The 24,127-nt window shown below is 48.6% G+C and overlaps 1 protein-coding gene across 1 annotated transcript in view; it reads left to right on the top strand.

Annotated features, from left to right (window-relative positions):
* DPYSL5 (dihydropyrimidinase like 5) overlaps positions 1-10,651 on the top strand; it is a 49,233-nt gene extending 38,582 nt beyond the window's left edge. The window contains exons 10-12 of the mRNA XM_065891179.1: positions 5,379-5,586; positions 9,337-9,505; positions 10,566-10,651. Coding sequence (XP_065747251.1) covers positions 5,379-5,586; positions 9,337-9,505; positions 10,566-10,651 — 463 coding nt within the window. The remainder of the gene's footprint in view (positions 1-5,378; positions 5,587-9,336; positions 9,506-10,565) is intronic.
* The last annotated feature ends 13,476 nt before the right edge of the window (positions 10,652-24,127 follow it).

Raw genomic sequence — 24,127 nt, 5'->3', positions numbered from 1 at the left:
GTGTGGGTCCCCTTGAGCACACAGCGCTTGACACCCATGGCGTTAATGAACACAAGTTGAGTGGGTAAATGAAGTGAATCAGGAGTTATCAAGCCACAGGATAACTCACCTGTTATGAGCATCATCTTTTTTTTTTAGTTAATTTATTTTGTTTTGGCTGCATTGAGTCCTCATTGTTCCGCACAGGCTTTCTCTAGTTCCGGCGAGCAGGGGCTACTCTTCCTTGCGGTGCGCTGGCTTCTCACTGCGGTGGCTTCTCTTGTTGCAGAGCATGGGCTCTAGGTGCACAAGCTTCAGTAGTTGTGGCACACTGGCTCAGTCGTTGTGGCTTGCGGGCTCTAGAGAGCAGCCTCAGTAGTTGTGGTGCACGTGCTTAGCTGCTCCGCGACATGTGGGATCTTCCCGGATCGGGGTTCGAACCCCTGTCCCCTGCACTGGCAGGCGGATTCCCAACCACTGCGCCACCAGGGAAGCCCCAGGGCATCATCTTTACTCAGAGATTTGAGCAGGGTAATGGGGATTGTTTTTTAATGTTAAATTTCATCCATTCACTCAACAAATAGAAAAGTGCCACCATTTGCTGAGCACTTTTCTAGGTGCACAAGCTAGCAGCGAACAAGATAGACAAAAATGTGCCGGGAATTTGAAGATAAAAAGTTGAATTGCAAAGAAACGCACCTCCCTGCTGGGATCCCCACACTGCTTCTCCATTAGGGCACTTGAGAAGCTGGGTTCTGCTTCTAGCCTGGGGCTGGTCCCTGCTGCTGCTGCAGGTGTGGCTGTTAGGGATTGCTATTGGCAGAAAGACCCCTAGAGTACAGCCCAGTGTATTAGTCCGCTAGGGCTGCCATAACAAAATACCACAGACGGGAGGCTTAAACAGTAGAAATTTATTTTCTCACAGTTCTGGAGACTAGAAGTCCAAGATCAAGGGGTCAGCAGAGTTGATTTCATTCTGAGGCCTCTCTCCTTGGTTTGTAGATGGCCATCTTCTCCCTCTGTCTTCACATGGCACTTCCTCTGTGTGTGCACTTCTAGTATCTCAATTTCCTCTTCTTATCAGGACACCCATTTGATTGGATTAGGGTCCACCTATATGACCTCATTTCACTTTAATTGGTTCTTTAAAGGCCCTATCTCCAAATACAGTCACATTCTGAGGTACTGGGGGCTAGGACTTCAACATATAAATTTGTGGGGCACACAGTCCATCCTAGCCTTTGGGGGTCATCCCTTCCTACTGAGCGTTATCCCTTCCCACTGAGCATCTTCCCTTCCCACTGAGCATCTTCCCTTCCCACTGAGCATCTTCCCTTCCCACTGAGCATCTTCCCTTCCCACTGAACATCTTCCCTTCCCACTGAGCATCATCCCTTCCCACTGAGCATCTTCCCTTCCCACTGAGCATCACCCCTTCCCACTGAGCATCTTCCCTTCCCACTGAGCATCTTCCCTTCCCACTGAGCATCTTCCCTTCCCACTGAGCATCATCCCTTCCCACTGAGCATCTTCCCTTCCCACTGAACATCTTCCCTTCTCACTGAGCATCTTCCCTTCCCACTGAGCATCATCCCTTCCCACTGAGCATCTTTCCTTCCCACTGAGCATCACCCCTTCCCACTGAGCATCTTCCCTTCCCACTGAGCATCTTCCCTTCCCACTGAGCATCTTCCCTTCCCACTGAGCATCATCCCTTCCCACTGAGCATCTTCCCTTCCCACTGAGCATCATCCCTTCCCACTGAGCATCTTCCCTTCCCACTGAGCATCTTCCCTTCCCACTGAGCATCATCCCTTCCCACTGAGCATCATCCCTTCCCACTGAGCATCATCCCTTCCCACTGAGCATCTTCCCTTCCCACTGAGCATCATCCCTTCCCACTGAGCATCTTCCCTTCCCACTGAGCATCTTCCCTTCCCACTGAGCATCTTCCCCTCCCACTGAGCATCATCCCTTCCCACTGAGCATCTTCCCTTCCCACTGAGCATCTTCCCTTCCCACTGAGCATCTTCCCTTCCCACTGAGCATCATCCCTTCCCACTGAGCATCATCCCTTCCCACTGAGCATCATCCCTTCCCACTGAGAATCTTCCCTTCCCACTGAGCATTTTCCCTTCCCACTGAGCATCTTCCCTTCCCACTGAGCATCTTCCCTTCCCACTGAGCATCTTCCCTTCCCACTGAGCATCATCCTTTCCCACTGAGCATCTTCCTTTCCCACTGAGCATCTTCCCTTCCCACTGAGCATTATCCCTTCCCACTGAGCATTATCCCTTCCCACTGAGCGTTATCCCTTCCCACTGAGCATCTTCCCTTCCCACTGAGCATCTTCCCTTCCCACTGAGCATCATCCCTTCCCACTGAGCATCTTCCCTTCCCACTGAGCATCTTCCCTTCCCACTGAGCATCTTCTCTTCCCACTGAGCATCTTCCCTTCCCACTGAGCATTATCCCTTCCCACTGAGCGTTATCCCTTCCCACTGAGCATCTTCCCTTCCCACTGAGCATCTTCCCTTCCCACTGAGCATCATCCCTTCCCACTGAGCATCTTCCCTTCCCACTGAGCATTTTCCCTTCCCACTGAGCATCACCCCTTCCCACTGAGCATCTTCCCTTCCCACTGAGCATCATCCCTTCCCACTGAGCATCATCCCTTCCCACTGAGCATCTTCCCTTCCCACTGAGCATCTTCCCTTCCCACTGAGCATCTTCCCTTCCCACTGAGCATCTTCCCTTCCCACTGAGCATCATCCCTTCCCACTGAGCATCATCCCTTCCCACTGAGAATCTTCCCTTCCCACTGAGCATTTTCCCTTCCCACTGAGCATCTTCCCTTCCCACTGAGCATCTTCCCTTCCCACTGAGCATCTTCCCTTCCCACTGAGCATCATCCTTTCCCACTGAGCATCTTCCTTTCCCACTGAGCATCTTCCCTTCCCACTGAGCATTATCCCTTCCCACTGAGCATTATCCCTTCCCACTGAGCGTTATCCCTTCCCACTGAGCATCTTCCCTTCCCACTGAGCATCTTCCCTTCCCACTGAGCATCTTCCCTTCCCACTGAGCATCTTCCCTTCCCACTGAGCATCATCCCTTCCCACTGAGCATCTTCCCTTCCCACTGAGCATCTTCCCTTCCCACTGAGCATCTTCTCTTCCCACTGAGCATCTTCCCTTCCCACTGAGCATTATCCCTTCCCACTGAGCGTTATCCCTTCCCACTGAGCATCTTCCCTTCCCACTGAGCATCTTCCCTTCCCACTGAGCATCATCCCTTCCCACTGAGCATCTTCCCTTCCCACTGAGCATTTTCCCTTCCCACTGAGCATCACCCCTTCCCACTGAGCATCTTCCCTTCCCACTGAGCATCATCCCTTCCCACTGAGCATCATCCCTTCCCACTGAGCATCTTCCCTTCCCACTGAGCATCTTCCCTTCCCACTGAGCATCATCCCTTCCCACTGAGCATCTTCCCTTCCCACTGAGCATCATCCCTTCCCACTGAGCATCATCCCTTCCCACTGAGCATCTTCCCTTCCCACTGAGCATCATCCCTTCCCACTGAGCATCTTCCCTTCCCACTGAGCATCTTCCCTTCCCACTGAGCATCTTCCCTTCCCACTGAGCATCATCCCTTCCCACTGAGCATCTTCCCTTCCCACTGAGCATCATCCCTTCCCACTGAGCATCTTCCCTTCCCACTGAGCATCTTCCCTTCCCACTGAGCATCTTCTCTTCCCACTGAGCATCTTCCCTTCCCACTGAGCATTATCCCTTCCCACTGAGCGTTATCCCTTCCCACTGAGCATCTTCCCTTCCCACTGAGCATCATCCCTTCCCACTGAGCATCTTCCCTTCCCACTGAGCATCTTCCCTTCCCACTGAGCATCTTCTCTTCCCACTGAGCATCTTCCCTTCCCACTGAGCATTATCCCTTCCCACTGAGCGTTATCCCTTCCCACTGAGCATCTTCCCTTCCCACTGAGCATCTTCCCTTCCCACTGAGCATCATCCCTTCCCACTGAGCATCTTCCCTTCCCACTGAGCATTTTCCCTTCCCACTGAGCATCACCCCTTCCCACTGAGCATCTTCCCTTCCCACTGAGCATCATCCCTTCCCACTGAGCATCATCCCTTCCCACTGAGCATCTTCCCTTCCCACTGAGCATCTTCCCTTCCCACTGAGCATCATCCCTTCCCACTGAGCATCTTCCCTTCCCACTGAGCATCATCCCTTCCCACTGAGCATCTTCCCTTCCCACTGAGCATCTTCCCTTCCCACTGAGCATCTTCTCTTCCCACTGAGCATCTTCCCTTCCCACTGAGCATTATCCCTTCCCACTGAGCGTTATCCCTTCCCACTGAGCATCTTCCCTTCCCACTGAGCATCTTCCCTTCCCACTGAGCATCATCCCTTCCCACTGAGCATCTTCCCTTCCCACTGAGCATTTTCCCTTCCCACTGAGCATCACCCCTTCCCACTGAGCATCTTCCCTTCCCACTGAGCATCATCCCTTCCCACTGAGCATCATCCCTTCCCACTGAGCATCTTCCCTTCCCACTGAGCATCTTCCCTTCCCACTGAGCATCATCCCTTCCCACTGAGCATCTTCCCTTCCCACTGAGCATCATCCCTTCCCACTGAGCATCTTCCCTTCCCACTGAGCATCTTCCCTTCCCACTGAGCATCTTCTCTTCCCACTGAGCATCTTCCCTTCCCACTGAGCATTATCCCTTCCCACTGAGCGTTATCCCTTCCCACTGAGCATCTTCCCTTCCCACTGAGCATCTTCCCTTCCCACTGAGCATCATCCCTTCCCACTGAGCATCTTCCCTTCCCACTGAGCATTTTCCCTTCCCACTGAGCATCACCCCTTCCCACTGAGCATCTTCCCTTCCCACTGAGCATCATCCCTTCCCACTGAGCATCTTCCCTTCCCACTGAGCATCATCCCTTCCCACTGAGCATCTTCCCTTCCCACTGAGCATCTTCCCTTCCCACTGAGCATCTTCTCTTCCCACTGAGCATCTTCCCTTCCCACTGAGCATTATCCCTTCCCACTGAGCGTTATCCCTTCCCACTGAGCATCTTCCCTTCCCACTGAGCATCATCCCTTCCCACTGAGCATCATCCCTTCCCACTGAGCATCTTCCCTTCCCACTGAGCATCTTCCCTTCCCACTGAGCATCATCCCTTCCCACTGAGCATCTTCCCTTCCCACTGAGTATCATCCCTTCCCACTGAGCATCTTCCCTTCCCACTGAACATCTTCCCTTCCCACTGAGTGAGTATTATCCCTTCCCACTGAGCATCTTCCCTTCCTGCTAAGTACATACCTCCTCTCAGAGCATTCTCTCCTGCCACTGCCTTCCCACCAGGACCATCTCAGCCAGCACCCAAGTGCAGGGAGGAGACTTCAACCTGTACGAGAACATGCGTTGCCACGGTGTCCCACTGGTCACCATCAGCCGGGGGCGGGTCGTGTACGAGAACGGCGTCTTCATGTGTGCTGAGGGCACCGGCAAGTTCTGCCCCTTGAGGTCCTTCCCAGACACTGTCTACAAGAAGCTGGTCCAGAGAGAAAAGGTAAGGTGGGGGCGGGGGGGGGGGCGGGGGCGGAGAAGACGTGTGGGAAGAGGTTGAAGACCCCTGGCGGCGACATCTTATATGACTTTTAAATCTCAAAGATGTTCTCACTCTGTCTTTCCACCAAATCTTATTGCCTGAATAGTCACTTTGGGAACAATCAAAATAGTAGAAAAGGAGCACCTGTAACAAAGTAAAATTTATCGGGAAGGGTCCCCAACTCCCTGGGAGCCCAGGGATACTATGAGGTGCTCATAGCTATCCCTGACATCCAAGCTTCTTGTCGTCCCTCAGGGGCAGGGGACTCCTGGCTTGGCCTGGTTGTCATATTTGCCCTGGAGATGCTCTTTCCCCAAAATCCCCACAGCCGCCCTGTAACTGCAGTAGGCTGGGTGGGCTGTGCTGAGTCTGGGCCCCCCAATGAAGTGGTCAAGCCAGATCTAGCTCACTGCCATGCGGGGGTGGCCTGAGGTCTTATCGTGAGAGTTTCATCCAGTCCTCGGATTCCGTAAACACCCTGGGTGTTCACTGAAGCTTGGGGCTCCACCTTATCCCCAGGGATACCAAACTCTGGGTAGAGTTTCACCCAAAAGAAGACTGGCTGTTCCCTCGTTGCTTGGGGATTGACTGTCCAGCCTTATCTTTGAGAGCTGTCCTGACAACCCCGGGTGCTGGGAACCAACTGCAGCCCTGGCCTCTGGGTGGAGAACCCAAATCATCAGAAAAAAACAAATCTGACAAAACTGACAGGTGAAAGCATCATGAGGTCTCCCCTTCCCTTCCTCCGGCATAAAGCAACGTTATCATGGTTCAGAATGCTCCCGCCTAGCTACTTCCAGATTCTGTCTAGAGAGGGTGGGTGTTCTTAGAAATATCGTGACCAAGGGCCTGGGAGCCCCAGCCCAAATGCAGGTCTTCTATCAGGGAGCAGACTTGGATTACCTAAAAAAAAAGCATGACTTTAGTTATCCCAGTATTCAATTCAAAAGCGAACTCAGGATCTCTCGGGTAGGTGAATGGTCCCATCTCCAGTATGCTTCCCAGATGTGGACAATGGCAGGAGACCTCAGCCCCACCTCTGGGGGACGTGCCACAAAGAACTGTAAGAGCGACACATTCACACGCTAGACTACCTGACCAAGGGTGGCAATGATTTAAAATAAGAAAACGGAAAGTAACAAGTGTCAGTGAGGCTATGGAGAAATTGGAGCCCTCGTTCATCGTCAGATGAATGTAAAAGGTGCAGCCACTTTGGAAAACAGTTTGGCAGTTCCCAAAATGTTAGCTATAGAGTCGCCAAAATAACTCAGCGGTTCCACTCTTGGGTATGTACAGAGTCAAGAAAAATGAAAATATATGTCTTCACAAAACCTTGTACATGAATGTCATAGCAGCATTATTCATAAAGGCCAAAAAGTGGGAGCAGTGTACACGTCCATCAACTACTGAATAAACAAAATGTGGTATATCCATACAATGGAATATTATTCAGCCCTAAAAGGGAATGGAGTGCTAATATATGCTACATACAACACACATGACCCTTAAAAGCATCACGCTAAGTGAAAGAGTCCAGTCACAGAAGACCACATATTAAAATATTCCATTCGTATGAAATGTTCAGAAGAAGCAAATCCATAGACAGAAAATAGATTAGTGGTTGCTTAGGGCTGGCCAGAGGGGAGAATGGGAGTGACTGCTCACGGGGACGGAGATTCTTTTGGGGGTGATGAAAATATTTTGGAATTACACAGTGTTGGTGGCACAAACTTGTGAATTACACTAAACACCCCTGAAATGTATTCTTTTAAATGGTGAATTTTATGGTATGTGAATTATATCTCAATTTGAAAAAACAAAAAATCTTTAAACAGTTCTGTGGCTTTCCCAAAAAAAGATGTTTTAGTCAGGAAATAGGATCAAAAGAGGGCAGAGAAAGTGTTTGAAGCCCTTCTAAAAACCAACCTGGGACTTCCCTGGTAGCGCAGTGGTTAGGAATCCACCTGCCAATGCAGGGGACACGGGTTCGATCCCTGGTCCAGGAAGATCCCACATGCTGCGGAGCAGCTAAGCCCGTGTGCCGCAACTACTGAGCCTGTGCTCTAGAGCCCACGAGCCACAACTACTGAGCCTGCGTGCACCTAGAGCCCGTGCTCCGAAACAAGAGAAGCCACCACAATGAGAAGCCCGCATGCCACAGGGAAGAGTAGCCCCCGCTCGTGGCAACTAGAAAAGCCCACGTGCAGCAACGAAGATCCAACGCAGCCAAAACTAATAAAAATAAATAAATAAATAAAAACCAACCTCACAAGAATGTCAGACAGACACCAATTCACATCAGACCGCTCTTAGGGCCAGACATAGTGGAAGAGCTCAGCTTCTAGGACTGATATAAATTCAACTCAGAGGCCCTTTATCCAAAGCACTTATAATGACAACATAAGGTCCTCAAGAAAAAGCCAATTCTATTCCCTATTCTCTGGTATAACCCTTATGTAACAGAATGCAGGTACGCAAAAAACTTCATTTCCCCCAAATTATAAATAAGCAGTCCCTACAGAGCAGGGTCCTCAGGAAAGAAAGTAGCTCTGGGGTTGGGACCAGTTGTATAAAGCCAAAGCAAGGGGCTGCCGGGAGCCGGGTCCTGCCAAGGTCACTCACCCAGGATTCACCAGGTCTGTACTCCTACCCTTCACCCCCGGAACCCCAAAGTGCAGCCTGGTAAAGGCTAAAACACTTCAGACCAGTTTTGACATTCTGAGGACTGAGCTCAACTACAGATCTGTTGGAGAATACAAAGGAATATGTAAGCTGAAGAGCCTTCCAGAAATCACCCTTATCTGTTGTTTCTCTCAACAAGGTTTCCAGCAAGCATTGTGCAGCAAGGAGATTGAGGTTATGTCACTGAAGAGTGCCTGGGGTGTAAATTATTTATGCTGCCGCTTCAGACCTTATGCACACACTCCAACACGCTTCCTCTCGCAGAACTTTGTAATATGATTAAGCCCCGAACTGACCCCTGCAATAAATAATAACAGCTGCTGGTACTTACATGTCACTCACCGTGTGCCAGAGCTTTACGCGTTCTATTTCATTTGATCTCGTAACAACTCTGTATTCTTATAAATAAGAAAACACGCACAGAGAGGTAACGTAACTTGCACAAGGTCACACAGCTTACACGTAACAGAGCTAGGAGTGGAACCCAGGCAGTCTGGCTGTAGAATATAGGCTCTTAACTCTATTGCCTTTGTGAGTACAAAATTAACTACTATTGCTGCCGGGGGATTCTAATCTCCAAATCAGCTGTATTTAGCCTCTATTCCCACAAAGTTGTCAGATCACAATAAAAGGCCTGGCCTCTTGAGAGCCTGGCAAGTGAGGGGATGACATTGCTCCTTGTGAGGTGTGCTCTCTAAAGCTGAATACCTCAGAAGTCTACCCGCTACCTTGGAAAACATTCCACCAATGTCAAGGGGAGTCAGTGGGTATCTCTATGTACATGCATGCAAACACTCACACACATGCACTATTCAGGAGGTACAAGCGGATTCTCTACCTCTGGGTTCAAGGTGCAGGAAGGCTTTGTCACATGCAGTAATTTGGGTCCTAAGAAGAGTGGCAGCTTCCAAAGTCTTATCAGCCATCAAGGAGGCTCTGGTGGTGGTGGTGGCTTGGCCCTGAGGGTTGATGCTGTCTGTGCTCTGATGGCATCATCTTTTCCCCTTTTCTGCTCTCCACCTTCACTAGACCTTAAAGGTGAGGGGAGTGGACCGCACTCCCTACCTGGGGGATGTAGCTGTCGTTGTGCATCCTGGGAAAAAAGAGATGGGAACGCCACTCGCAGACACTCCTACCCGGCCTGTTACCCGACACGGAGGCATGAGGGACCTTCATGAATCCAGCTTCAGCCTCTCTGGTAAGAGCAAGGGCCACTTGGCCTGGCACCTGCATCTCCACCACAGTGAGGGGACAGGAGGAGGGCAGAGGGACTAGGAACCCCACCCCGGCAGAGGGGTTTATGCTGCTTTCCTCTCCATCTTCTCCCTCCCTCCCCGATCCCCTGCCCGGTGTTGACTGCTGGGCCCCATGTTATAGACACACAAATATTGGCGGGCGGGGAAGGAGGGCTCTCCCAGTCCCTGGGCACCAGCCACTCTTAACAGGCCATGGCCCTTTTGGGCCTTCCCCCGTGGTTTCTAAGTTCAAATAGTTTCATCCCTTGAGATATCTTGAGGGCCCTGCACATAGGGATGCCCCAGAGACGATCTGAGCACAGAAGCGTTAACTGCACCCCCATTTCCCACCCTGCTCCTCAGCAGCCTCGCTGAAAGACGTGGTATTTCCCTTATACCCTTTCCTCCCTCATCTTAACCTCAGGTTTGCCACCTTCTTTTCTGCCAGGAATTGTACCGTATGTAATACAATATAGAATATATGGGGTGTATCTATGCTTAGAGACTTTATCGTCGACAGCGTGTGTCCCAGGTGCTCGGCCGTAGTTAAAGGTGGGGGTCATGGCGGCATAAACGGCGAGCCTCACTGGAGAGCAGGCAGAGACGGTAAGATGCCTTCTAAGTCTCGGGACTTCGAGACGTGGGGGCCTTTGGGGTGCTGTTCTTTGATTTTCCAAAGCAGTGGCACACCCTTCCTTCTCGCTCTCTTGCTCACTGAGGCATATGTGCAAAGGTCCACTTGCTAACAGGCATCTCCCTGGTCCGTGTACTTGGCAAGAGACCATACCCCCAGGGCTGGCAGCAGTGAAGGCAGTGTAGCAAGGCAGTTAATCATGGAGGCTCTGAACCAGGAAGACCTGGGTTCAAGTCCAGGCTCTACCACTTATACGCTGTGTGACATTAGCCAAGTTAACTTCCCTGAGCCTCAGTTTCCCCACCTGTAAAATGGGATGGAGTTGGATTGAGGATTAAATTAGATCCTAAGCACCCAGGGGAGCTCACCCTCTGCTTCCTTCCTTGCAGGTTCTCAGATCGATGACCATGTTCCAAAGAGAGCCTCAGCTCGGATCCTCGCCCCCCCCGGAGGCAGGTCAAGTGGCATTTGGTAAAGGCACTGACCAGCCCCCCAAGTGAAGATGCACCGCTGCCACCAGCCCACACGCCCTCCGGCCACAGCTGCAGGGGGCGGGAGAGGCCGGGCTGGGCAGCGCACCACCTGAGGGGGCCCCGGGACACGGGGAGCCCTCCCCATGTCTGACACGTGATTCACTGTGCTTCGAGCCGACCCTAACAGGCACTTTGAGATGTGTTCCTCCTGCTGCAGTCCTTTCCTGCCTTGGCCTCGGCAGGCTTCCCGGGGGCCCATGCTATGCACAGAGCCCAATGCATAGAGCCTGGCCCCGCCCCTCCTCTCACACCCGCCTCTGGGCTGGCCTTGGGAAAGCCCGACCTTAGTGCCCTGCCCCTGGCTGACCCGCCAGCTGTCCAGAGCACTTTAGCAGATGTGTTTTAAAAGAAAAGGACTCCCTCCCCCATCCCCTTCGGCCCAGTGGTCACTTTCCCCAAGTCAGACAGGTGTTAGCATCCCAGCCATGCCCAGGACATCGGTTTTTCCCCACTCATCTCCCGCCCCTGTTTGGTTGTGGCTGGGACACTCTGTGCCCTTTGCCAGCTGCTTCCTCTCCGCCACCCCCCAGGAGTCCCAGGCCCAGAAGGGCTGGCCGGGCGGGCATGAGGCTGGTGCCAGGCGCGTGTATATGATTTTGTTTTGCACGTTTGGTTTGCGCAGTGGTTTGGTTTGACTTGTTTGTGCATCCTGTGAAAAATGACGGTGCTTCGTGTCACTAGCATAGCATAGAAACAGGAATAGATGTGGACCTTAGGAGATGCTGCATCGACACCAACCAGACAGCCTAGGGCACCGATGACAGGGGTGAGAGGGGGATACTGGACTCGCAGGCCCTTTTTCTCCCTTCCTGGAGTCTTCCTGTCCTTCCCCTCCCCTCCTGGTCTAGTTTCCTGCATCCGGAGAGGGTGCCCGGGATGCTGGCCCTGCAGACCTTCAGGGAGCAGGGTGGCCTTTCCCATCTCTGGCCCTGGTCACTCCCAGCACTAACGCCACACACACACACACCCAGCCGCCTGTACGCTTCCGCCTACTGGACCAAGGCCCCGCCGCTCATCCGTGTGATTGGCGAGAGGCCTCATGCCTGCTAAGAGAGATGGGGGTGGGACTAGATCCAGGTGGGAGGCCAGGCCAGCGGGACCTGGTTGTAGCCCACAGCGCTGCTCCGGGGCTGCAGTCTCCTGTGGTCAGCACCTCACCCTAACCTGCCTGTGGCCTCCATCTCCTCCCAGTTGGGCCCTCCCTGCCTCCAAAGCTCCAGGTGGTTTCCATGGAAACACTAGAGGCTGCCCTTGCTAAGCCTTGTTCCTCCCCGGGGAGTGACACCATGTTGCACATTTGGTCTGAGCACCCGGGCTGACACGCGGCTCCTGGTCTCTTGGGCCGGTGGTCATACCCGGCACATCTCTGTAGTGCTTTTCACCTTGTCAAAGCCCTTTCATGTATGAGCTCTCAGTTGCTCCTCACGACAGCTAAGTGTGTATTATTCCCCCCATTTCACAGCTGTGGCCCAGAAAGCTTAGGCCTTCTGACTCCAGAAATGTCCAGGACTGCCCTTAAGAGCTTGGCTGTGTACCCTAGCTGTGGACAGGAGGAGTGGAGTGACATCTCTTGCAGATCCCACCTGAGAGTTTAACCAACTAAAAGACTTACTCTCCCAGTAGGCATTCTGCTTTGTTTTTGCACAGGTAGATAAATTTTTCTTGTAAACAAACTGACGCGTATCACTGTTTGAGCCAGAGCCAGTTACTTGTTGGAGGCCTGCCCTGTGGTTTGAGCTGTCTCCACATCCTCACTTAGGAGCTGAGAGGACTGAGACAGTAACCCAGGAAGCAGAGGCAACAAAGACACTCATGGAGGGTGGTGGCCATGGGGACAGTCGGTGGGGATCTGAGCCTAGGAAATTGTGTGACGCTGACCCCGTGGTACAGCGCACATCATCTTTATTCCTTTCAGCCCTTGCTGGGTCATGGCCCTTGGGCAGATGCCAAAGAGCCAAGCAGTGGTGGTGGCCAGGGGGCAGAGCATCCCTGCTTGGGCTAGGAAAGCTTTACCTTCTCTGAGTGCCTCCGCCCGAGAGATGCGTGGTCCGTGGCTCTGGGAGACCACATGTTGGTGTGGTCCATCGAAGGCCTTCCACTTCATTCACCCCCGACCCTTACATAGACCCACCCTTGCCCAGGAGCTTCTAGATGAAAATCAGAAGGAGGTTCAAGGAACCAAATGAAAGGTCATCCCCTGCCACCCATTCCCTGCCCCTGTGCCGAGCTCCAGCCAGCCCCATCACCAGCCCCACTGGCTCTTGGTTGGAATGAAAAGGGTCTCTGGTTGCACTGAATGCAGCTCTCAAACTGGTCTTGTACTTGCTGAATAAATACTGTTGTTCTTGCCTTAGCTGCTCTCTAGGTTTGTGGGGTTAAGTTAACAGAAAATTGTGCTACTGTGTGTGTGTGTGTGTGTGTGCGCGTGTGTGTAGTGCTAGGAGTCCACAGTAGGTCTCGGTCAAGCCAATGCCGTGATGAGGGCTTTTCCGATACTGACCCAGAAACCACAGAACCACTCGGAAACCCAAACCCCCTCCAGCTGCCCAGGTGGCAGGCACAGCCTGGGGTCGGGATGGAGCCTCCAGCACCCAAGTGACTTCCTCACTCCTCTGTAAATGTCATGGTGCTAAGATTGTGTCAACCCCATGATGACACATGGTCCTGTGCTTTGGCCACCTGACTGAGGCAAAAACAAAACAGCCCGACTCGTTGTGTTCTGGTGCAGGTTTGTATTAAACTGTAGCTACTTCTCACTTGGTCTCAGTTGTGTTTCTTCAAAGAAGAGGGAGCTTGGTAGGGGACCTCTTCTTCCACAGTGGCTGGGATGAGGCTTCAGTTGCTAAAAAAGTCAGCTTTGGGTCTTCACTTGTGTTAGGTGGCAGGTGGCAGCTCACTGGGAGGCCTGAGCAGAGACTGAAGATTAAAAATGTTAAGAGATGGGAGCCTCAGTGGCCCAACAGCTAGTAGTCAGTCCTCTCTCCTGGTGGGAACAAAACCAAGGTTTTTGGTGCCAAATATCCCAGGACAAGTTTGGGCTGAGTTATCTGAAACAGGAATAATTAGGGGAAAACATCAGATACAAAAGACAGGCAGGAGTGGGGATGGGACTAGGCTTTCCCCACCCACCCTTTGTCACCTGTTCTCTTGGTTACCATTTTGGAAACCCATAGCCCCGTCTTCACACTGGAACCCTTGGCTGTTGGAATCATGGTCTCACAAAATCCCATTTCAAAGGACTGTACAAGGCCAGCGTGTCTTCAAAGGACCTGCGGGCTGCTCCCTGGCTCTCCAGAACCCCACCTTTTTCATTGGCCCACTGTGCCTTCAAACCCTTCCATCTGCATCAAGACTAATCTACCTTCTCTTAGATCTCAGCCAGAGGTTGGGGGGTTATCTGATCAAACACTTTCACACTAAAGAGTGAGTGAAATTGTTGCTACCAGTACTATGGGGTCACTTGTACTTCTTAGCCCCAAAATACAAAACCTTAATGAGGGAATTTTAGGTAGAATGGGGAAATAGTTGGGAGCCGGAGAACCTTCTCAGTTCTCACCAGATAAGCAACCCTCCTGCAAATAAGGCAGCCCATGACCAAAAGAAATACCCAGAACACTGCAGTTAGGACAGAGCCCTTCACTGTAATGAAATGAGCTGTGTGTATAAGTTCTACTGGGGTTTCGGAGCCAGATGGAAACACCATTATTGGGCTTGTGAAGGATGCCAAGTCCCTGGGGTGATACTGGGCCAAAGCACCTGTGTTACCCTGTTTCCCCATAGCATGCATGGGAGCACACCAGAATTTGATTAACTGCCAAAAATCCTTTGTAAGTGTTTGAATGAAAAATGGCATGGCAACTCATTTGGCAGGTCATGTGCACGGTAGCAGGTGGTTTATAGAAAAAAAAAAATAAGATACCCAGGAAGACACTGGTCGCCTTTGTACGTATGTAGTCGTGGGAAAACAAAAGACCACAGACTCAGACTTTAAAAGTAACACTTGATCGTTTGTAAGAACCTGCATTTGTGGAAACTGAACCAGCCAGCAGCTAAGCAACCATCCATCACCCTCTATTTCTTCACTCCAATTACAGGCTGACTCTTATATACAGGTACAACCTAACGCTAAGAATTGCCTTGCAGTTGTTGCAGTGGAGGAGGATGGGCCTCATGACACCCAAGTGATGAAGAAGAAACCTCACGATACACGGGCAGCGTAGACCTTCTAGTCCTAAGTTAATAAACGGCTATTTGACCGTGTTGCTGATAACACATTTGAAAGGGCTCTCAGTACTTTTCCAGCAAAACATTCAAGGATCTAACATTTGTTGATACTTGATACCATCTTATAATGATGGCAGCCGAGTTCTTCACCTGCTTCCCTTCATATATTTACAAACCACACATGTACACCTAGAGGTATCTTGTCCGGGTTTGCCCAGACAGTCCTGGTTTAAGTCTATTGCCCTCCAGAATAATTATTAATAGTGCCCCCTTCACTTTCAAATGTGTCTTGGTTTGGACAATAAATAGGTACGCCTATATGTTCATGAGTTTATTAATATGCTTGTCGGGAGTCAAAAGTTTTTCCATCACTGAAAGATGGAGGGCAGGGCATGGTGAGAGGCGAGGAAAAGGGGTCCTTTTTCACGGGTGAGGACTGGAGTTTCTGGTGACGAGCTCTGAATCTCCGCACAGCCCTCGGAGGCCTCGTGAGGTCTCAGTGGCTGTGGATGCAGCAGAGTGGTAAAGGCCTGGGGGCACTTTCCTAGCTTTTCAGTTTAGCTTATAGACCTTATTATTCCATTAAAAGTTGTAAGCCTACCAAATTTTATCACTTACTTTTAAAGGGACTTTGATTCAATTTATAAACTTAAACACATTACAACATTTTAAATTACATTTAAAATTATATTTCCTTTTTAAATACCTTTCCCAAGTACTAAATAGTTATTACCAATCTGACAAACTTAGAAATACAGTGAGCTTAGAGGTTTATTAGATATTTCTTTGCTTAGCATAAATTTAGTCAGTTTTCGACATAAAGTCATAAGTTACACATTTTAAATTAGTTCTGGGGTGCTCACTGTAATAGGCCAAAATTTCTTTTACGAGTATGACATAAACTACCAAATACGCTCAGATCCTCTCTCTCTTTTTAAAACTGAAGTATAGCTGATTTACAATGTTCTTTTAGTTTCAGGTGTACAGCACAGTGATTCTGTATATATGAGTTTCCAGACATAATCAAGACATTTCTAATTAATGGAAATAATGCGTCGAGCTAGCAAGAGAAAGGCACTAGCTGCATACAAAGAATTGGAAACTGAAAGCTGATTCGTCAAAAAAAAAAATACTAGAAGATGGAAGATCATGGAGTATGTTTTCTAAATTTTAAGGGAAAATAATTTCCAACCAAGGTTTCTACACCCGACCAATCTGTCAACCAAGTATCAGTGAAAAGTCATTTTTAGACATGCAAGATTGAAAAGTTTGACCTTTCTTGTACCCTTTCTTAGGAATCCATTTGAGGGTGTGCCCCAACGTATTAAACTGTAATAAAAAATAGAAAGACATGGGATAAAGGGGATAGGAGATTCAGCGTAGGTAAGAGGATCAGGAATGGTGTAGAGGGAAATCCCTGGAAGGCAGCTGGGCAGCAGCCTAGAAGACAAGGGGTCCGGAAGGAGCAGCCCTGAGAAAACCCTGACCCGGAGGCTAGAAAATCCATTTGGTCCAGTATTTGCTCTTTTGTCACAATGTGCTATAAATATTTAGCTGAAAGAGGTTCTCAGAACAACCAGAAAGTATCGCCCTGCTCTTGATAAAAGAGAACAGAAGAAGAAAAGATGATTTGCAAAAAGAATGAATTATGGATTCTCTGAGTTTGGGGCTTCCTTACACAAATCTAATTTAACCTCTGCAGAAATTTCTACCACATCCCTGACAGATCATCTAGCCCCCAGGATCCAGGACATTTAGTCCAGTGACAGGGAAGTGCCTTCCCCAGGCATACTATCCCACTCCCCCAGAGCTCTGTTTGTTCAATATTACTTCCCTAATTGAAACGGAATTCTGTCTCTCTGCACCTAATGCCCGTGTGCCCTATAGGTGTTCCCTCTGGAGGAGCACAGAGCAAATAGCCACCCCATTCATGTAACAGCTCTTCCCATATGTGCACTTCATAGTGGGCTCCGTCCTGCCCACCCCACTCAGGTTTCCTCTAAGCCAGTAGCTCTCAAACTCTGGCTTTGCCTCAGAATCACCGGGAGTGCTTATTTAAACACAGCTCACGGGGTCCCACCCCAAGAGCTTCTGACTCAGTAGGTCTGCTGTGGGCCAAACATTTCTACAAGTTCAGGTGTGCTGAGAACCAAACTTTGGGAACCACTGCTCTAAGCAAACAGCTCCCCTTCTGTCGGCTGTCGGTCCATGGCATTGTTTTCATGCCACTCATCCTGAAATGTGGCCCCAAGCCTCCAGAATGGAGGTTCTGGTGCTTCTTTTTTTTTTTTTTTTTTTGTCCAAATTATTTTTATTTATTTTTTAACATCTTTATTGGAGTATAATTGCTTTACAATGGTGTGTTAGTTTCTGCTTTATAACAAAGTGAATCACCTATACGTGTACATATATCCCCATATCTCCTCCCTCTTGCGTCTCCCTCCCACCTTCCCTATCCCACCCCTCTAGGTGGTCACAAAGCACCGAGCTGATCTCCCTGTGCTATGCGGCTGCTTCCCACTAGCTATCTATTTTACGTTTGGTAGTGAATATATGTCCATGCCACGCTCTCACTTTGTCCCAGCTTAGCCTTCCCCCTCCCCATATCCTCAAGTCCATTCTCTAGTAGGTCTGTGTCTTTATTCCCATGTGTCTTAACCCACAATGACTCCCTGGAGACTGCAAGGAACAGCCTGAGGGGCAGAGGGCCCTGGAGAAGTAAAGCCCTGAGAAATGACCTCCTTTGGAGAGTGAGTGCCTTCAGTTCCTGGTGGGGGGGGGGGGGGCGGTGCAGAGCAGCAGCTGTACACTGAAAATGCCAGGAAGGTATATCTTCCCCTGCCCCTTTCCACTGTTGGGCTGGCCTCCTCTTCTATCCTCTTTCTGCCTTGTTCAGCCTTTTGCTGCTCCCCAAAGTCCTGGGTCCATGAGATGGCCCCTGGCCACAGTACTACCCATAAAGGCCTCCAGGTGGCGCTTTAAGCTTATCAGTGCCTGCTTCTTTGGCTTAAGGTGCCAAAGCTGACCTAACCTAGGTGAACTGGTAAGGCCCAAGAAAGGCCAATATGTCCAGGTCACCATGGCCTCAGTCCCAGCCCCCAGAGCAGCTTGGGATCAGGGCAACCTTGAGTGTGAGTGCGGGGCCATAGCAGCCCTTCTGCTACCAGGAGAACCCCTGGGGAAGTTGTCCCTTTCAAGGCCAATGTCTAAGCTAAAGTTGCAAGATTTAACAAAAATACAGGATGCTTAGTTAAATCTGACTTTCAGATAACAAGTAACTTTTAGAATTTTTTAGTGTAGATATGTCTCAAATAGTGTCTGTGGCATACTTATACTGAAAAATTATTTGTTGTTTACCTGAAATTCAAATTTAACTAGGCATCTTATATTCATGTGGCAACTCTAGGTTTACGTTCATGAGTTTTACATCTTCCATGTAATGCGTGCTTATGGAATATCTGCCAAGCATGTGTTAGATACTACAAAAATGAATCAAGTGCAGCTTCTGTGTTTAGAGATTAGTTTGGGGAAAGTACATATTGAGAAATAATTGTAGTACAGAAGGCATAGGAAGCATGGGATAGTGGAAGTTTGGGGTTTGGTGTTGGCTTTAGGTTCCGACCCGGCTCCTGACGTGCACTAGCTGTGTGACTTTACTTAACCTCTCTGGGCCTCTACTGTTTATTGTGAAAATGGGAATGATACCAACCTCAGGAGGTGACCAGGGAGGTTATAGGAAATGGTACGTATTTCATGCCTGGCTATAGTAGCAGCTAAATAAATGCTAATTTCCCCTTTGTAAACAAGAAATACTGTGAGAGAGAGACAAATAAAAGTGCCAGAGTAGCAAAGAGCTTTACCTGCTTTGAGAAGGTCTCTATAAAGAATGTAACACTTCAGTTCTTAAATAAAAATAACAACTGATACTGTTTATTGAATGCCCACAGCATGCCAAGCATTGTCCTAAGCACCGGATAAACAAGATCCCACCTAATTCTTAAGTCTCTGAGGCTTTTACTGTTATTATCCCTACTTTACAGATGAAGAAACTGAGTTAAATAGCTTGCCGTAGAGTTAGGGAGTGATAGATTTAGTATTTCAACTCAAGTCCACGTAGCTCCCAAACCTTGCCTTAACCTCTGTTTAATGCTGTCTTCGCGTGAATTGGCCCTTGACATTTGAGGTGGGGATCGCTACGAAGAGAAGCACGATTTGTGTCCACTGAGCTGCAGAAACAGTGGATGCTGATGCAAAAGCTGGGGCAGGTGAAAGAGAAGAGTCTTGGGAGATACATGCACCCCAATGTTCATTGCAGCACTATTTACAATAGCCAGGACGTGGAAGCAACATAAATATCCATCAACAGAGGAATGGATAAAGAAGATGTGCTACATCTATACAATGGAATATTACTCAGCCATTAAAAAGAATGAAATAGGGCTTCCCTGGTGGCGCAGTGGTTGAGAGTCCGCCTGCCGATGCAGGGGACACGGGTTCGTGCCCTGGTCCGGGAAGATCCCACATGCCGTGGAGCGGCTGTGCCCATGAGCCATGGCCGCTGAGCCTGCGCGTCCAGAGCCTGTGCTCCGCAACGGGAGAGGCCACAGCAGTGAGAGGCCTGTGTACAGCAAAAAAAAAAAAAAAAAAAAAGAATGAAATAATGCCATTTGCAGCAACGTGGATGGACCTAGAGATTGTCATCCTGAGTGAAGTAAGTCAGAGAAAGAGAAATATCATAGGATATCACTTATATGTGGAATCAAAAAAAGGGTTCCAGTGACTTATCTACAAAACAGAAATAGAGTTACAGATGTAGAAAACAAACTTACGGTTACCAGGGGGTAAGGGGGGGGAGGGATAAATAGGAAGATTGGGATTGGCATATACACACTATTGTATATAAAATAGATAACTAATAAGGACTGTATAGCACAGGGAGCTGTACTCAATACTCTGTAATGGCCTATATGGAAAAAAAAATCTAAAAAAGAGTGGATATACGTATACATATAACTGAGTCACTTTACTGTACACCTGAAACTAACACAACATTGTAAATCAACTATATGCCAATAAAAAAAAAAAAAGTCCTGGGGCCTGGAGGCCACCTCAGACTCATGCAAGTTAATCCAAGCCTTTACCACCCACCTGCTCATCGTGGTGGGCATTTTCCACCAAAAGCAGGGTAACATCTTGCCATCTAAGCCACTGGTCTAAAGGTGCTGTTCAAGCTGGATACAGTAGGTAATTAATGTCCACAGGAGGTCTGTCTTAAGACCTTTGCAAATTCTAAGTTTGCATATTTGCTCCTATATAATGTATCAGGGTATAACTGAGGGGGAGAATCAAGTGACCTCTTGACCTTAATAAGAGTTTGGTTACTATTGATAGTTACCATTTATTGGGTATTTACTGTGTGTCAGGCACTGCCAGTCATTTTTCATACATTATCTCACTTAACCATCGCAACAACAAATGAGAAAAACCAAGGCCCAAGGTCGCATAAAAGAGGAAATATTGGACCCAAGGCTTGTGCAGCTCCAGCGGGGGTGGGGGTGATGGTGTTAGATTCGCTCTCTAGATAAGGTCACCTGCTTCAAGTCTTGGGATTAAAAGTTATTCCTCAACAAAATTACATACTGTTTCCATGGGTCCCTTGTAAAGTTTAAAACCATGTCAAGGGTTCCTATATGTGGGAATCAGTCCTATTTGAGTGTCCTGTTCCACTTTTAGCTAGTTTCAAATGAATAACGGACACTGTCAGTAACAGTGACCAGCACTGCAGCTCCTCTCTGCCCTCACCTCACGGTTAGGGCAGCCCTGCAAGTGCCCATCTAAAGTCTAGCCCCCTGTCAGCCAGAGTTGACCCACTCTCTCAGACTCCCTCAACCACTTGGCTTCCCCAGTCACCCTGGGCAAAGCACAAAAGGTCAAGTTGTTTTTAACTTGCTTGGCTATTTTCATTCCCATGTGAGGTGCTAAGTGTACAAAGGTAAATAAGATATGGTCTCTGAGAGTAAGGACCTCGGGTGGGGAGAGATGAGAGTAAGGACCTCGGGTGGGGAGAGACGTGAATAAGCTTGGTATCGTAACACAAGGCAATGTGAGGCCGTGACAAGAACGTACCTCGTACCAAAGAGAACCTGTCAACTGTCTGGAGTAGGTCCCTGACAGTGTCACAGAGGAAATGACACTAAAGCTTGTCTTGGAGAATGAGTGGGAGTTTGCAGAATGAGGGGAAAGGGGGACTCCAAGCAGGGTGAACCCCGTAACGGTGGCTCAGCTGTGAAACAGAACAGGTTTCTTGGCCAACCACAAGTGCTTCCTCTTTGTGGCTGACATATATTGGGAGAGGTAATGAGGCTGGGGGCATAAGAGGAGTGGAAGGTGAAGTGGAAATGGTTAGTAGGGGCCAGATTAGAGCAGAGCTTCTCTACCATGTGAAAGAGTCTGAACTTTTATCCTTCAAGCCAGTGTGTCTCAAACATTCCACTCAAGTACCCCAAAAGGCAGTGTGGAGAGTTCAGGCCTGGAGGTATCTTGAGTTCAAACTCTCTAAACGTCTTGTCTTTAAAATCATGTGATTCTTGCATTCTACTTCATCATATGTCTGGGTTTTTTAAAAATATTTTTAAATGTTTTCCTGAATCTCTAAATAAAATTGAAGCTTGAGGAAGATATAACTATTTTATAGCTCCTCACTCTGTTTCCTTACATGACTCCCCCATGCCCAGAAGTTGTTTCAGCCAGTTTGAGAAGGGCAGCCATAGGGACTTAGGCAGAGGAGTTATGTTGATAAGATTTATCTTCTAGATAGAGCCTCCTAGCTGGTGTTGAGGATGGGTCAGAAGTGGGAGAGACTAGAGGAAGAGAGACCAGGTGGGGGGCTCTGCAGTGACCCAGGCAAGAGATGGTAAAGGTGATGGAGATAAAGAAGGAGAACAGACCTGAGAGCTATTTAAAAATGGAATTGATAGTGTTGGAAAACTGTTCTGGTATAAGCAGTTGGAGAGAAGATGTGGGTTAGGATCACCCTCAAGTTTTTCTTGGATAGTGATGTCATTAACAATAATAGGGAATATAAGAAAGTTAGGTTTGTGAGGGGGGAAGGGTAAATAAGTTTAATTTAAGCCTATTGAGTTTGAGGTGCCTGTGGGACATAGGGTTGGAGATATCTAGAGAGCAATTACATATACAGGTCTGACAGTTGGAAGAGCTGATTGGGATGGAGATACAGATTCAGAAGTCATGGGAATACCTGAGGCCACTCAAGAAGTATGTATAGAGGGAGGAGAGAGAAATGAGATGGGAATCCCTGGGATGTTTAAGGGCAGATTTAGAAAGTAAGGGAGAATGGAAAAAGGAATGTCAAAAAGTCAAGAGGACTCATCACTTCCTGGTGAATGGCCAATTCCAGGGCTGAGGTAGGGAAAGTACAAGATGAGCCGGGAACATCTTTTACCAGAAAGCAAGGGAAGGTTCAAAGGATGATGGGGACAAATCCAAAGGACACAGGGGCCAACTTGAAGTTTCTTCCTCTGGCCAAATCTGTGGCCATTGAACATCAAAACAAATAAGAAGAAAGGATTATAACCCACTGGGGGGGAAATCCCTGTCAACACTGATATAAATAAATAAATGGCAGTGGGTCTGAACCCTAAACCAGGAACTGGCAATGTGTGCCCATTGGATTTCAGAAACGCTATGAACTAGTAACTGCTGTGTGTGCCTTTTTTTTCTCCTTTTCGAAATGATAGTGTCCATAGAAATTACCCTATATGCCTGTGCCTCTGGTGTATGCTGGGTACGCATAAGGCAGATGATGTGTCTCTTTACTTCACAGGTCTTCAGATCAAGAGGACTGGTACTCAAGGAGTTATATCCAAGGGACTGGGCCTGAAAAGCCATATCCACACTGGGCCCTGAGTTAGATGTTGAGATCCTGGACTTCAAGTTGGTGCTGTCATGGATTGAGACTTGGGGGTCTTGAGGGAGGGGATGAGTGTATTTTGCATTGAGTGGCATGTGAGTTCTTGTCATTAGGTGGTAGGGTGTAGCAGATAGCATTTTCCAAAGATGATTCAACAATATCTCTCATCCATGCTCTTATTACGTGACTTGGACATTGCTCCCTCTGAGAGGTGTGGCCTATGTTCCCTTCCTTTGATATTAGGTAGACTTGGTGACGTTGTTCAACCAATAGGATATGGTAGAAGTGATGTCTGAGGCAAGGTTATAAAAAAAGATGCAGGGGCTTCCCTGGTGGTCCAGTGGTTAAGACTCCACTTTCCAGTGCAAGGGGTGTGGGTTTCAATCCCTGGTCGGGGAGCTAAGATCCCACGTGTGTCGCCGCCAAAAAACCAAAACAGAATACAGAAGCAATATTGTGACAAATTCAATAGAGAGTTTAAAAATGGTCCACGTCAAAAAAAATCTTTAAAAAAAAAATGATGCAGCTTTTCTCTTACTATTATATTCACCCTTGAAACCTTCAACTACCATATAAGTATTCCAACTGTCCCAAAGCCACCATGTAGTGAGAAAGCTAGCTCTGAGACAATATGAAGAGAGAGGGTTGTCTAGTTAGCCCCCTGCTGTTTTTAAGCTCCAGCCACCATCTGACTGTAACCACTTGAGAAACCCTGAGTCAGAGCCACCCAGCGGAGCTCTTCCTGAATTCCCATCCCACAGAAACAGAGATAATGAAATGGTTATTGTTTTAAACCACTAAATTGAAGTGATTTGTTTTGCAGCAATAGATAACTGACACACAGTAAAATGTTAACACGTGGAGAATCTGGATGAAGGGTGTACAGAAACTCTTTGTAGAATGGTCATTTATCCCATGTGTGACAAATGGGTGGGGATACAAGGACCATAGTCTCTTCTCGGGATTACTCAGGACCAGCCAGCTACCTCTGATGCCAGCTACCATCCAAGTCCACACCTACAACCATGGAGATGTGCTGGAACTTCAGAATGGAGAAGCAAAATAAACTGAGTCTGAAAATTTTCCCTTGTCCTTGTGACACCCAGACACCCTATAGATACAGTTAGGAACAGCTTCAGTTCTCCAACTCTGTAGCTAGGAAAAGTGTAGCCTGCATTTTTACTGTCCTAACCCCTTGATTTGCTCTGGGAATTATCCTCTACAAGAAAACCTCTCCTTTCTGAGAACTGCCTTGGATGGGTGG

Source organism: Phocoena phocoena, chromosome 14, assembly GCF_963924675.1.
Source record: "Phocoena phocoena chromosome 14, mPhoPho1.1, whole genome shotgun sequence".
Classification (NCBI taxonomy): domain Eukaryota; kingdom Metazoa; phylum Chordata; class Mammalia; order Artiodactyla; family Phocoenidae; genus Phocoena; species Phocoena phocoena.
This window is presented reverse-complemented; position numbering and strand designations above follow the sequence as displayed.